The sequence below is a fragment of the Belonocnema kinseyi genome, chromosome 2, assembly GCF_010883055.1.
Source record: "Belonocnema kinseyi isolate 2016_QV_RU_SX_M_011 chromosome 2, B_treatae_v1, whole genome shotgun sequence".
Taxonomy (NCBI): Eukaryota; Metazoa; Arthropoda; class Insecta; order Hymenoptera; family Cynipidae; genus Belonocnema; species Belonocnema kinseyi.
The window spans coordinates 30,826,641-30,842,631 of record NC_046658.1 but is presented as its reverse complement, the minus strand read 5'-3'; the positions used below and the strand labels follow the sequence as shown (position 1 = coordinate 30,842,631).

At 33.3% G+C, this 15,991-nt stretch overlaps 1 protein-coding gene across 1 annotated transcript in view; it reads right to left on the bottom strand.

Annotated features, from left to right (window-relative positions):
* The window catches only part of LOC117182623, a 235,821-nt gene that overhangs the window by 77,117 nt on the left and 142,713 nt on the right, over nt 1-15,991 (bottom strand). Inside the window, exon 4 of the mRNA XM_033375723.1 lies at nt 2,023-2,348. Within this exon, the coding sequence (XP_033231614.1) occupies nt 2,023-2,348 (326 nt within the window). The remainder of the gene's footprint in view (nt 1-2,022; nt 2,349-15,991) is intronic.

The following is a 15,991-nucleotide window of genomic DNA, read 5'->3' as shown; positions in this document are numbered from 1 at the left end:
TGCCTATCACCTAATGCGGAAAATTTTTTATCTTTCTTAGTAGGGAATGAACAAATATTTCTAACACCCCTCAGTGTAAATGAAGATCGTCGTTAATGCAAGGATGTTTTCTAATAATATTAGAACGTTACCTCTAAGGTCAATAAGTTGAGCAAAAAATCTCGAGGGCCAAACCCTTTCATGAATTCATAAAATTTTCTATCTTTCTTAGTAGGAGATGAACAAATATTTCTAACACCCCTCAAAGTAAATCTAGGCTGGTTTCATTGCAAGTATCGTTTTCCAGGGACCTTACACATCAGCTCTTGGTTTATTGGAATGATAAAAATATCAGTACGGCCAACTACTTTCATTACAGCAGCAATTAATCGATGCTTCTAAGTAGGCGAGCAAAAAAAGTCCCAACGCCCTTTAGAGTTAATTGAGATCGGTGTCACTACAAGGATCTTCTGAAGATGACATTACTAAATGTTGATAAATGATAACACGTCTGAAATTCGAAATATCTCTTGTTATCAAAATGAAGCATCGTGAAAGAATTAAATCTATTAAATGCTGATACTGGTTTTTGACTTTACTAGAATAATGCCCGATCTCATTCATTTGATCAATTAATCAGTGTGGCTATTAATTGTTATTACTGCATTTACAGTAACCCTTCATGTAAATTCAGATTAGTCCTACTCCGAGGATGGTTGTCTAATTATGTTAAAATATGCCAGACCGGTATCCTGTAGCGATTGTATTTTGAGGATGTTAAAACTTCATATTCAAAGTTATTCATTTCATAAAAAACTAGTGGTGTCATCGATATTCATTACACCGCAAATTTTTCGATATTTCTCAGTATGGGATGAACAAAAATGTCTAATAACACTGATTCTGAATTTAAATAGGTATGATCACTAGGGTGCTTTTCTAAGGATGTAAAAAAATTATTCCTTGATTCCTTGAGATAATAGAAAAATCAATTGAGCCAAGAACTTACATAATTACGAAAAATTTTTAGTAGGGGTGGTTTTTCTGCAGATTTTTTACTTCCGAAAGCGGAAAAGGAGCCTAAAAGTCGAAAGTACTTAATTTTATCCGAGATTGATTTTTTAGCCTTCTTTTAAAATACGGGTGTTTTTTGAAAATTGGTTATTACAACATTCAGGAGGTCGAAAAAAGCCTAGAAGTGTAATGAACTTCATTATCTTGAAGTTGAATTTTTTACATCAGGGTTTGTTTTTATTGTAGATATTGGGATAGTTTTTGAAATTTTTTTTAACATTCGAGGGCCCGTGAGAGCCAAAAATTCTCATGTAATTTTTGTTTTGGTTTTTTGTTCATACAAGTGATTTTGGGAAACTGTTTGTGCGTGATTTTTACATGGAAATTTGCGCTTTTTTCAGATATAGGGGTAGTTTTAACATTCTTTTTTCCATTCGAGAGCCCAGAAAAGCTGAAAAATGTGATGTACTTCGTTTTTTCCAAGTTCGAGTTTTTCAAAATAGGGTGGTGTTTCTACAAATAAGGGTAGTTTTGTAAATTGGTTATTGGTATGTTCGAGAGTCAAAAAAATGCCCGAAGTCCGTCTGATTGGGTTTTTAATTTTTTCGAATTTGTGTATAGTGGGGAACTTTGGAAAAGAGGAAATTAAAAACCCAATCAGACGGACTTCGGGCATTTTTTTAACTCTCGAACATACCAACAGTATGTTCGAGAGTCAAAAAAATGCCCGAAGTCCGTCTGATTGGGTTTTTAATTTTTTCGAATTTGTGTATAGTGGGGAACTTTGGAAAAGAGGATGGGAGGGGAACGGCGATATCAGAGGAAGAGGTTCTTATTGACCGTTATATTCCATTTAATTTAAAGGTGATACGAAATCCTTTATTAGAAGTGCATGCCGCCAATTTGGGCCAATTTTTTTTTCGTCGTTCTTGTCGATAACTACTCATACAATTGCGAATAAAGTTTCACCAGACACCTTGAGAGATTCAATATTATAGATCTAGTTAGAATCTTTACTTTACAACTTACTTTATTGACAAGGAATCGAGCAGCCTCTTCGATGTTGATATTTTCTTTGGCTGACGTTTCGAACCACCCAGAGAAATTTTTCTCCTTGCAGTATTCATCCATCTTGGCAGGTATATTCACCAAACCCTCCTTCTGTTGATCACATTTATTTGCTAACAGAACACAAGGTATTGGAGAACCATCCGGAAGTTGAACTTTCGAATCAAGATCTTGTTTCCACTTCACTACGGCTTCCAAGGTAGCGCTTCTCGTTACGTCGAACACAATGAATGCACCCACTGCTTCTTTGTAATATACCCTTGTCATATTTCCGAATCTTTCTTGGCCTGTAGAACAGAATTACATTTTTATAATAAAAAATCGGTAGTTAATGGAAATAAACGCACTGTTAATCCAAAAATAATGATAAATAACATGATTTCATAAAAACGCTGCAAATAGTTGAGACTACACAGAGAGAAATCTAGTTTGAAAACGTGGGGCTCATTCTTCGAAATAGATGACTCAGTCTAAATAAAGTAAAGCAGTTTATTTTCACGTTGGGCTATCTCAGAAAGGTTAATATTTATATTAAGAAATAGAAATTAAATGGTTTAGACTGAACGCTTGCCGCTAGAGTAACGTAAGATTAAACCGCTGGGGACTGAGTGTAAGAACGCGTGTAGAGTCGGAGGTAGATTACAGGAACGAAAGGAAGATCGAGTTATGAGGAAAGTACGACAAATAAACAGAGATTCTGGTATACGTTTTAAAACGTAAGGCAGGCGTTGTAGAATCGTCGTTAGACATTCCACTAATGCCACTCGAAATAGATGATGATATATAATGATAGAGTAGCAAAAAAAAATCTTTTACTTATAATAACTGCACTCAATTCATTTGATAAATTAAGCAATTTCAAGTACGGTTATTTAAAAAATAATTGAACGCTCAAACGCTACGAAAAATCGCACCCGCTGGGGATTCGAACCATACCTAAACAACCTAAAACCTAAGGCTATACCGGAAGCTCTAGCTAATTACGCTAATCTATTGCTTAAATTCGGTTGAAAAAATCTCAGCCAAGATTTTCGCTGATAAGCCAGAGATAACAGAGGAAGATATTTTTTTCTATTGTTTCGTTTCACACATTTTATATGAATATGTGGATTTAAAAATGTTCCATCTAAATGTGTCAAAATTTGTCCAATGGGCCACTTTTTTTACCGGTTGTGATTTTTTTCGAGAATGTGTGATAAGCTAGAGTTTTATATAAGTAAAATGGCCCTAAAACATTTTTGCAAAATTTTCATTTTTTGAGCCGTTATTGTTATTTAACTTTTTAACATTGTTCTCGTAATTAATTTTTTTTTCTCGTTCAGTACAAACTATCGCCATAATTTTTTTGCATGTTTCGTTAAATATGCTCATTCTATAAAATAAAAATCATTTTACCATTATTGCATAAATATTGATGAAATTAGCAACAATTTTTAAAAACGAACAGATTTGGTTCTAACTTCTCAATTGCTTTCCATGCTTTACTTGACTCATTACAATAGCTCGTTTAATTACGAAGATTTTTGCAAACAAAAATTAGGTAACTCGCATATCATCAAAAGTTGTGCGCGTTTTTGTGTTGACGTTCCGTGCTCGCTGACACGCGACGTACGATACATGAATTTCGCTTCGCGCTGCAGCGTGTCTCGACCGGCAGCATCTTAAGGTGTTCGCACAAGAAATACGTGTGCAGTATGCTGGAAACAGCTCACGCGCGATCTGTTCGTGCACACACACACACAGACCGCCAACCAATCACGTGTGAGCTGGCTATATACTGTTCACCTATCGGTCCGGCACTCGAAACAAATTCGCAACGTCGAAAACTTTTGCAACTCGAGTGGCGGTCCGATATATGAACGGTACGTAGCCAGCCCGCACCGCAGCAGCGTGACAGATCGCGCAAGATTGGTTGGTACTCTGTGTGCGTACACAACGGGCTCGTGCGTGAGCTGTTTTCAACATACTGTACACGTATTTTCTTGTGCACCTTTACACGTTTTAACGTGAATCGTATGTCGCACGGCATGGAACGCGGAACGTCAACACGAAAACACGCACAACTTTTGATGATTTAAGAGTTCCCTAATTTTTTTTACCAAAATATTCGCAATTAAACAAGCTATCGTAATTAGTCATGTAAAGCATTGAAATCAATTGAGAAGTTAGAACGAATTTTATTTGCTTATAAAAATTGTTGCTAATTTCATCAATATTTATGCAACAATGGCAAAATGATTTTCATTTTGTAAAATGAACATATTTAGCGAAACATGCAAAAAATTATGGCTATAGTTTACACTGATCTGGAGAAAAAAATTAATTACGAGAACAATGCTAAAAAAGTTAAACAACAATAACGACTCAAAAAATGCAAATTTTGCAAAAAAGTTTTAGGGCCACTTTATTTATGTAAAACTCTAGTTTATTACGCATTTCCGAAGAAAAATCACATCCCATCAAAAAAGTGGCCCGCTTGACAAATTTTGATATAATATTATAATTTAATTTGAATTTTAATAGTGAAATTTTTAACTTAAATATTCATTTAACTTAAGATTTCTGTTAGAGTCGTAATTGGAATGATGATAGTTCTACTAATCGTATTCAGTACAAATCTGACAGTAAAAACAAAAGCAGCCAATACCCATAATTTATTGGAACATTAGAGTTAAAAAAATGGTTTAAGATACAAAATACTTAAACTTGAAATTAATATCTTAACTTTAAAGTTGAATTTGCAAATTGAATCGAAGGCTTGCTGAAATTAAGAGAAATAAGTCTTAAAAATAAAAATATTTATATGATAAGAATTTTATAAAATTTTGCTAACAGCTAGTATTTATTTATACATTTTTATAAAGTAAACGAATGCACATTATGTGATATAATAAAGGGTGTAATAGTATAATAAATTGCAAACAGATAAGTGAAGTAAGCGATGTTCATTTATATTTGTTTATTTTATTCCTGGAACAATATTTGAAGGTTTGGAGTATATATAATTAGATTAAGAATAAAAATGAAATTTTTTAGTAGAGGAAAATAGCATTCCGTAAAATCGAAATTAGCCCATAAAGATAAAAACAAAAGTTGCTCCCGAGCTGAAGTGTTTCTGAATTGAGACCAAAAAAGTATGATTGAGCAAAATTATCCAGTTCCGAGAAATAATACGTAGAAGCTTACAATCACAAAAGACGGAAACCCAAAACTGCAACGGGGTCGGTTGATGATCGCGATTGTGAGTGCTATTTTCAGTTTAAGGCCATGTGATGAGTGGGTCACGTGACCAGATTCCTACCTTACCACCACTTTTTTTATTTCCCGACTTATTTTCACACGAAACGCCACATCGACTTGAAAATTTGGGATACTAAACTAGAAGCATTCAGAATGGTGGATCTGGTCCTCAATTTTTAATATATATATATATAAAGTTTTTTGTGAAAATAATTTGTTGTTGTTGCCTTTTTCATAATTATTAAAGTTTAGAACCAGACCCACCTTTCTTAATGTTTTTTTATTCATTATCCCAATTTTTCAACTCGATGTGGCGCTTCATGACAAAATAAGTCGGGAAATTTAAAAAGTGGCCGTAAGGTAGAAACCTGGTCGCGTTACCCACTCGTCACATGGCCTTAAACAAAAAATAGTAACTTACTACTTAGATATTAAGTTGCTTAATTGGAAGAAAATGAGTTTGACGAGAAAAAGTTAACCACTTCCAAGTAAATCATTCAAGAATTTGTCGTTCCAAATTTCGGGAGTTTTGAAAATCAATTTTTAACAACGACTGAAAATTTATTTTTTATTTTTGAAACATAATGCAAACTCGCTGTGGAAATATGAGGAGACTGAATGAGAAAAAAAAAGAGTTTATAGAAAAAACTTATTCTGTTCCGGGAAAATAAAGATTTAGTGTGGAGGTATCGCACTGTAACAGTTATAAAAGTTATAAAAGTGGTTTTTAGTACAAATTGAAGATTAAAAATTTTAGGTTGGAATTTGATTATAATATAAATTATCACGCTAATAGAAAAAATACGATGCTTATAAGTGCATTCGAGAATGGCGCGAACTCGCGAACTTTTGGCGGTAATGTGGCGCTACTACGCTTGCATGATATTGCTAGCAGCTTCCTGGTACAGAGTCCCAGAAGGCTCGCAGACTCAACGCTATTTGCTAATACAAGAGTCTCTAAGTGCCTCGAATATTTGACATTGAACGACGCATCTTATTTCGACTCTAATCCTAACTATACGTAGTAAAATATTTTAACGAGGATTTACTACATAAATAGGGTGCCTTTTACAAAAGGTACTTTATTGAAATTAATAAAAGTAAGGTCTATATCACATTCAATTTTATTAGTCTATTAAATAGTTATTTATGTATATAATAATTATGTGATCTAGTAATCGCAACTTAACGGCTTAGAAAGGGCACCTGTAGTCGAGTAATAGTCACCAATACCGTAATAATCTGTAATGTAATGCAGCACTCTTGATACAAATTATTTTTCCATTTTTCTCCGCGTATATCAAAAGTCGTGAATGTGGTTTTATCTGTAAATAATGTCGTAATGAATGCAGTTTTCAACGTTTTGCAGTGTTTTACTCTACCTGCAGATAAAAACAACATATAAACATTTATTTTCTAAGGCAAAAAATATAATTTTGTCAAATTCAAACAAACACAAGTTTTGTTGGTACCTTTTATTGTCTAAATAATTTGTGTGTCTAAATAAGTCTGCATCTCAGATAAGTTTATAAATTATAAATATTTGCACCTTAAATTCTTAGTTAAAAGTTTTTAATCTAATTTAAACTTCTTTCTCCCACTGTTCGATATATTAAGGTACATTACTGAGAAAAAATGACCACGAAAGAATCTGAACAAATTCCTGCAAACAGTATTTAGTTCATTGAGAAACTAGAATCAAATTTACCCAATAATAATCTGCCAATTGTATCTCAGGCATCAAAAGTTTTCTTTTACCAGCTCATCAAACTTACGAGGTGTGATGAAAAAGTATCGAGATTGGTTGTGTAAAAAGAAAATTATATTGTTTATTAATACAAAACTATAATCGCCTTCAAAGTACTCTCCTTATTTACTTATACATTTATGGCAGCGATACTTTCATTGGTCGAAACATTTTTTAAACGAATTTTTCATAATGCTCTTTAGACGACTCGTCGTATTTTCTTTTATTGTCTTCACACCGTCGAATTCTTTTCCTTTTAGTGACATTTTTATTTGAGGGAAATGTCAAAAGTCATAGTGTCATGTCAGGTAAATAGGGGGGGGGGGGGGCTGCTACCTTTTACGCATCTCAACGCTAGCCGTCCAGCGGCAAATGCTCTTTAAAGGGTCATTATTCACTAAAATCAAATTTGTACATGAGAAAGGAAGGCTGAAAGAAATTTTTCGGTAGTTGACAGTACTGGACGACACACGGTCGACCCACAGTTCCGAAAATTTTCCCTTCACACATAAATGAACTAATCTAATTAACTTAGCAACTAGAGGAGAACTGTTTCAAATTATTCCATTCATGATAATAATGAGATGTTATTTAACAAAATATTTTCTCGATAAAGTGAAATAAATATTGAAATTAGCTATATATTTCCTTGTCATAAATATTAACTATTTATTTCAATTTAAACTAAACTCAACTTTAAACTAAATGTCGGTAGAATATTCATCTTATAAACTAAATGATAAACACGTGCGTAAAACTGAACGGGCGAACTTAAATCGAATTATGAATCCTAATTGGAATGTCAAATTGAATCGATAAGGTGTCAACGCACTCAAGTCTAAACATTTAATATATTGTCCACTTGGTAAGTGAACTCAAACAAACATTCTATTAGATGGCACCACTCACATTAAGCCACAATCAATGAAAATTTTAAATTACTAGTTCGCTTTGCAACATAAGGAATTGCTCTTTTACGTCACAAGCACACCTTAACACAATTAGTTTCAAAGGGGCAGTATTTATTTCATCTCGCTTTACCTGCTCGTCTTACCCTCTCCACTCGACTTCTCCTCACGCCCCTGACTGAGCGATAGCGCTGTATTGAGCCTTGCCAGCGGGGGGCCCCTTTTTCATAATGAGGCATAAAGTGCCAAATATAAAAATGTTACAGTTTTGCAATCAGCAAATTAAAAATATTAGATTCGGAATCTATGTTTTTTTGCGATTCCAACGAAATGTAACTTGCAATCAAAATATTAAAATTAGAATAAGTTATGGCAGATTTTAGTTTATTAATTGACCCCGGCTAGATAGCATTATGGAATTTTTCGTAGAATAGTTGAAAATGCATCAGTTTATTTGATAGACAATTCTTGTGTTGACAATTCAACAGAATATATGAATTTTTACCCATTTTCCTAAGGGGGCTTTGTCCTAATGAGGAATAAAATGCAAAACATAAGAATGTTATAATTTTGCAATTAGAAAATTGAAAATATTATATTCGGAATCTACGTTTTTCTGTGATCCCAACGATATATAACTTGCATATAAAATATTAAAATTAGAATAAGTTATGGCAGATTTTAATTTATGTTTTGGCCCTGACTAGCTAGCATTATGGACTTTTCCGTAGAATAGTTGAAAATGCATTAGTTTATTTGGGAAATTTGAATTTGGAGTTTACAACAGAATATATAAATTTTTACTTTAATTGAATAGAATATTATACTTGAAAAGATATATTTTCAACCAAAAAAGGAACAGTGAAACTTTCAGATTAAAAAACTAATTTTCAACAAAATAATTTATTTTCAAACCAAAAAGATCAATATCACACTAAATCGATAAAGTTTCAACCAAACAATAATTATTTTTAGTTGAAAACCATTCATCTCAGACAGAGATAAATTTATAACTAAAATTGTAAACCTCAAAAAAAACCTATTAAGTTGTAAAATTAATTAATTGTTTAATTTCCCAATTCAACTTGAAATTTATTAATGAACTAAGCATTGGATCTTTAATGATTTTTACAACTATACAATGTTATTATAATAAATACAATTTTTTATTTATTATCTCCGGTTTTTAGTATAATATCTTTATTAAAAAATTAAAAATTAGAGGATGCTCTTCCAATTTAATATATTCTATATTAGGAGCTATTCAATGTTATTATTATTAACATTTTTCATAAATTTCATTATATATATATTAGGGTGGTCCGAAATAACGTATTTTTTAATTTCGACCATCCAATACTAGAAACTGAATCTTCACAGTGAATAAACTCTTGTGTATGGCATTCAAAATTGTGGGTGATTTTAGGTAAAAAAAATTCATCAGAGTTCATATACTCGTCAAATGTCAACGTGCAAGCTGACTCTGCATTTGCACCTTTCCTGCTCTCAGGGAATTACTTATTAGTGTGCGGATCAATAAACTACTCACTTTAGAATAAGGTAGTGAGACCTAGACTTACATTTTTTGAATATTTTTCACCTGTTCTACGTTAAACCCTTTAGATTTCTTAGGAATTTAGATTTTATTCCTAATTTTATTATTATTATTATTTTATTATTATAAATAATTTGTTTTATGGCCAAGAAGCCATTACAAATGGATAGAACACACATGAAAATGACGCATAAAATAAGATAGCCGCAAAAAGAATACACATATGTATATAACTATAAATATATCCCTTGCTTATCGCATTCATAGAGTGTAGGCGCAGCCCCTAGGCTGATATAGAGTGTACATTAGGATTCTAAAATAAGCGATCTAATTTGTAAAAGTCTTATAACAAATATCACAAGTTTACGAAGTTCGCACACAGAGCTTGAGTTAAGAAGAAATAAAATGCCCACACGATGCTGAAAGATGGTAGCCCTAAAATTTGAAAAGGCTGGGCAAATGACAAGTAGATGCTCGAGATCCTCCCTCACTCGGAGGTTGCAAATAGGACAGTTCCTTGTAGAGTCGAAAATAGATCTGTAATTGTCATAGTGAATAGAACATCTAGTAGAATCAAAGAGTCTAATCTGGGCGACCAAGCTGGAGATATAAAAGAGCATCCTGACTGTCAAACAGGGCTGTATACCCAAATATAAGTTTATGTGTTGATAAACTTGTAAGCTGTTAGTATTAAGTAATCTATCATAATCATAACACCTTGAGTAATCAAAAAAATTCAAAAGGATTTGTTCTGTATTTTCTTTTAGAACTTTATAATTTAAGTTAGGCCATAGATGTTCTGATTTATAGATAGAAAAAAATTCTTTAATTGTAGTACCCACTTATATTTAGGATTACACAGAGGCTTACTAGCCAGGCAATTGATTTTTTTTTAAACAGAGTTTTGGGTATCTCCCATCTTCCATATCCAACAACTTTTAATACCAACCCAACGACGGCAGAAAGATATCGTATGATAGTCGCAGTCTAATCCTTTCTAATCGTAATGCGTAGTTCAGTGTACATGAAGAAAGATTAAAAATCCTTTTAAAGAAAGAAGATTGGACTCTTTCTATCATCTCAGAATACCTAAGCCCCCAAATTAGTGTAGCGTAGTACTGTGCACCTAATGTTAGACTCCGGAAGAGAGTAGTTTTTGTATTCCATGAGTCTGAATTAACTTAGTAAATGGTTCTGAGGACAGGCCTGCTTACAACACTGGATGAGCTAATTTTTTTATTTGCCTCTTTAATTTTTCGATTTTGTTTTATTAACCACTAAAAAGTTCTCTTTACAGTATTGCTTTAAAAATTTTATTTTAAACTGAAAATCCGCTAAAAAGTACTCAGGCGAGTGAACAGGCGAGGTTTTACTAGCCGGGGTTCTAATATACATAAAAGTATTTGGGTATAGACTCTTAATGATTTTAATAATTTTTGAACTCATGCCTTTTTTCAGCAACTTCTTCCAAAGGAGAGAATGGTTTATTGAAGGGAAGGCCTTCCTAAAATCAACGAAAAAAGTAAAAGCTATACGCTTGGGGTAGATAAATGTATTTGAACTATTGAATTTAAAGCGAAAATATGGTCCATGTCACTCTGACCAGACCGGAAAACCCGCCTGATTTTCTGGAAGATGGTTTTCTTCATCCACCCAATTGTTTAACCTTGTCAGCAGGATGTGGGTGAAAATTTTAACAAAAAATTTACCAGTGATATTTCCTTGTAGTTGTTTGGATCTGCTGCAGAGCCTTCTGTATGAAGCATAACAGTATTTATGTTTGCCCAGGAAGACGGAGTCTCTTCTTTCTCCCAGATTCTTTCGAATAAGCGAACCAAGTATTGTACCCAGACATTCGGCAAGTTCTTATGAAATTCTCTCGGAATTCCATCCTCCCCGGGTGAATTTTTATTCTTTAAAAACCGCAAGCTTAACTTTACTTCATCGAAGCTAATTGTAAAGTCTAGTAATGGATGAAAATTATCAGTCCATGTAAAACTTACTGTCACTTTTTCCTCATAGAGTGAGTCAGCAAAATCTTGCCACTCCTGTAAGCTTACAATTTTTGGCACGGTAACTCTCACTCTAAAACTATTTACGGCACTCCAAAACATTTTTGAGTTGCTACAATTCGTCAATCTATATAGTAAATCAGCTTTAAAATTGTCCTTTTCAGACTCAAGGAGTTTAAGGTAGGATTTTTTCAGTCGCTTATGCTCGTTAAAATCCTCATGAGAAAAACTAGAATTCTGACATTTTTTCAGCGAATTTCTTATTTTGTCTTTAAAAACTATACAATCGATGCTGTCTCTGAAATTGTAGCCAACAAATTTTGATTGAATGTTTCTACATCATAACGGTTACATTTAAAATGTGGTATAGTTAACATTTGTTCAGTATTCTTATTCTCCGGATCATCTTTCCATACCAATTTTCTAAATTTAAGTTTTTCTTCCACTTTGTCAAGATTAAGCAAAGATGCAATTTTAAGACTTATACAGATCGCAAGATAATCAGATAAGGATGGAATACCGATAACTGAAAAATCAGAGACCAAGGTCAAGGAGCCAAGGTAAGAAGCTACTACATCGATAACACTTTTACCGCAATTTCCTGTCGACTCTATGTAAGTAAGGTGTCTCGGGATGTCCCCTAAGCATCGCCCATTTAATATCACTAGATTATAATATTTTAAACATTTCATTACTGCTGCTGCTCTAGGATTAATCTCAGGGTCCATTGATTGATGAATCTGAGAAAATGCAGAAAACCTAGAAGTGCCTCCTCATCCAATTGATTGAGCCCCCAATGCGCGAATTAAAATCCCCTCCAAGAAAGAGCGGAATGTCTGGGTATTCAATACTGATTCTCTTAAGAATCCCCTGCAAGTCATCCACAAAGCCTTGAAAATTTTCCGATGGTTTAAAATATACATTTCCAATTAATACCTGAAAATCCTGACGCCAATATTTAACAAACAACCATGATGAGATTCGACATACTATCTCATGACTGAAAGCAGTGACGGAGTGATTGGGAAGTCAGTTGGGTGGTTTCAGAGCCAGCGAAGTAATCCATGCTTCATTGAGGCACACGATTTCGTTGTTGATGATTGAAGTAGCTATGTCCGAGAAATTAGTTATCCATGTACATTCCAGATAATAATTCGAGGGCCGACATTATCTTCCACAGAGGGGAGAGAAACAGGAGAGATGTTTGATACAGTCGGCGGATGCTGAAAAAGAGGCTGAAAGTCCTGCTCTAAGTGTAGTTGCTAGTCCGATATTTTTATTTTGTTGCTGTCTGATTTTAGGTTTCTTTTAGGTGTGCGGTTAGTAAATTAGTCCAATCTCTGATCTGAAGAGTTTGAGAAAGAAGAGTTTGAGCGTGTGATTAGAGATCTGCCTCTCGGGTTTTTAACGGTGTTGATTGCGTCCGCAAAATTCTCTGTTTCTGATTCCTGAGTCATGTTTTGATTCTTTAGAAAGTTCTTAACCTTAGACAAACGGACAGAACTATTGTCAACCAGCAGTTGCTTGCCTTTTACTGAGGCCAAGTACCCTGACTTCTTTAACTTGTCACAAGCAACGAAAAGTGCTTTCCTCTCCCTTCTCGCCTCCATAGAGATGTCTTGGGTCACTGCAATTCTCTTAGTAGAGAGTTCCTTACGTCTTACTAGGACGCATTGTTTCTGCTTCATTGAAGTAAATTTAGCCAGGGTCGGTCTCTTGACCTGTGTTTTCCCCAAGCGTTAAGCTACCTCGATATCATATGATGCGAGTGTCAGTCCAACACTCAAGAATGTGTCCAAAACATTATACGTGAGATCCCTGTTGACTTCCTCGCAAAGAGGAAAATTATGGATGATAACATTTTTCTCTTGGGCACATTTTTGCAGAAGAGAGATTTATTTTTTGAGAGATACTACATCTTCCTCCAGAACCTTATTTTTCTCCTACATAGCAATAAACTTCGAATTTACCATTGTCGAATCTGTTTTCAGAAGGTCAAGATCTAATTGCATTTTACCGAATCTTTCACCAACTGACTTTAACTCATATTTGTTTGCTTTAATGGATTTCAAAATTTCCATGATACCTGGACCTTTTGCCATTTTGAATACACCGGGTATATCCCTTGTAGTATTTTTGCGACTGGAAGTACTACTCCTCAATGACTCGGCACAAGCACAATTGAAAATTCCTGTTTTTCACTTAAAAACACCACGTAGCGATAAACATTTATTATTTAGGCACAGTAGATCGCGAGTCTCACATAGAAGTTATGTTCAGGAACTTCAAAACTTCACAAAACACAGGATATAATGGAAAATATGAGGAGCTCGCGTAAAGCGTGATTCCGTAAAGACGCCATGCTTCCAACCATTATTCCGAATTTTTTCAATATTTAAAATTCTGAAGAAAAAAGTAATATATTTATAAGAATAGTGGAATAAACTGTAACAATGATAACAGTTTATAATATTTTATTTTTCACTTATTTTAATGAGTATAGTTTATGTAAATTTAATTAAATTTAATTATTATTAATTTTGTGATTAAATTCAATCATGAATCATTTTTTTAAATTCCATTATTTGTTTAAATTATATTATCGAAACTATTAATTTTTTTTCTAAAATTTAATTGCTTCAACAATTCTGTTTTTCAGCCCCTTTTATTTTGTGAACAATAATTTCAGTTTGTCAAACATTTTATTTTTTTTAATAAATTGAGTTTTGACAAATTCAATTTTTTAAACAATTTTTTTTCAAATTTTATTTTTTACAATGTTATTTTTTAATATCTGATAGATTAGTATAATTTATTATCATTGGTTAAATAATAATGAATTAATTAAGAGAACAGAAGAACATACTTGGGAAGTCCAAAGTGGGTTGATGCCAGGAAGATTATGTACGGATCAAATATTTAGCTTAACACAAATCACAGAAAAAACTTTAAGTAGGAAAAAAAGTTTTCTGTCTATTTGTTGACCTACAAAAATCTTTTGACAAGGTAGATAGAAGTAAATTTTGGGAAGTTCTAAAAGTGTATGGAGCCAATAGATGGCTCCCACAAGCTATAAAAACAATATATAGGAGTAGCAAAGCGAGTGTAAGGGTAAATGGGAAATTGAGAAACTGTTTGGATATTATTCAAGCAGTTAGACAAGGATACGTTATGTCTTCATTGTTATTCATATTATTTATAGACAAGTGATTAAGAATGCCTCTTTTCGACGAAGAAGGTGTGGATCTCGAAACAGTTAGGGTACGTGGGTTAGCGTTTGCAGATGATAAGATTGTTATGACCTGAAAATTAACGCAAATAAAACAGAAACTATAGTGTTAGAAGGAAAAAGTGAGAAAACACTATGCAATATTGTGTTAAATGATCAGAGAATTGAACAAGTTGATAAGTTTGTGTACCTTGGTAGCTTATTTACTAGGAACGCAAAGATAGATATATGCGGGTAGACACATTGGAAAGAAATCGGTTAAGATGGTTCGCACATGTTTAAAGAACGCCAAATGAACGACTAACGAAACAAGTATATCACGGTAAAGTAAATGGCAGCGTGCCCAGAGGCAGACCACGGAAAGAATGGTTAGAATGTGTGAATGAGACCTTAGTTAGAAGAGACATAAGAAGCCACAGAAACATGACAGCCTGCATATAAAAAAATGCATGGACGTAAAAGAAGCTAGAGAAGTATGCCAGGACAGAAAAGTATGGCGAAAAGTATCTTGGACACTAATGGATCTAAGTGGCGAACCTCACATAACGACCTTGTGAGGATCTTTACTTGGGGTGATTGCTAGAGAGACTGATCAGCAACCTGGGTCGGAGCAGTGTTGCGGAACGAACGTGTTTTTTAATAAATACTAGCAGTCCTTCGCGCGCCACGGCGCGCGCCTATTTATCTTTTTATGAAAAAGAATAAATGAAAAGCCTATCTTTTCTATGTTATACATATTTAATGAATGTTACAAAATATTAGTATAAAATAATACAAGACATCAAGGGATGAGTTCTGTATCTGCAACTGTAATTAATATTTTATAATAGGATTTCAACGAATTCTTTATTTTTAGGTAGAAAATGAACTATTTTATTCCAAATGAGCTTTTCTTTTATCAAAGATTAATTTACATCTAATATTAATGAATAGCATTTACTACGATTTTGTAGCTCACGCTGATGATAATCATATTCTTTAAATAATGACCTTTGCATTTTTACACCACAATTTTGATAAATTAATTTAGTAAAATTTTTGAACGCGCATTGTAATAATAAAAAATGATCTTATATGTTGAAAAACACATGTAATGAGCTTGTTGCCACTTAGTAAACTCTTCCCAAAAAATCTTGGTTAAGGGCATGTGACACAGCTAAATACCTATATTACCGACCACAGTTTTTCAGTTCACTGAATGTTTTTTTGAACCTAAGAACTTTTTTGTAAATAAAATAT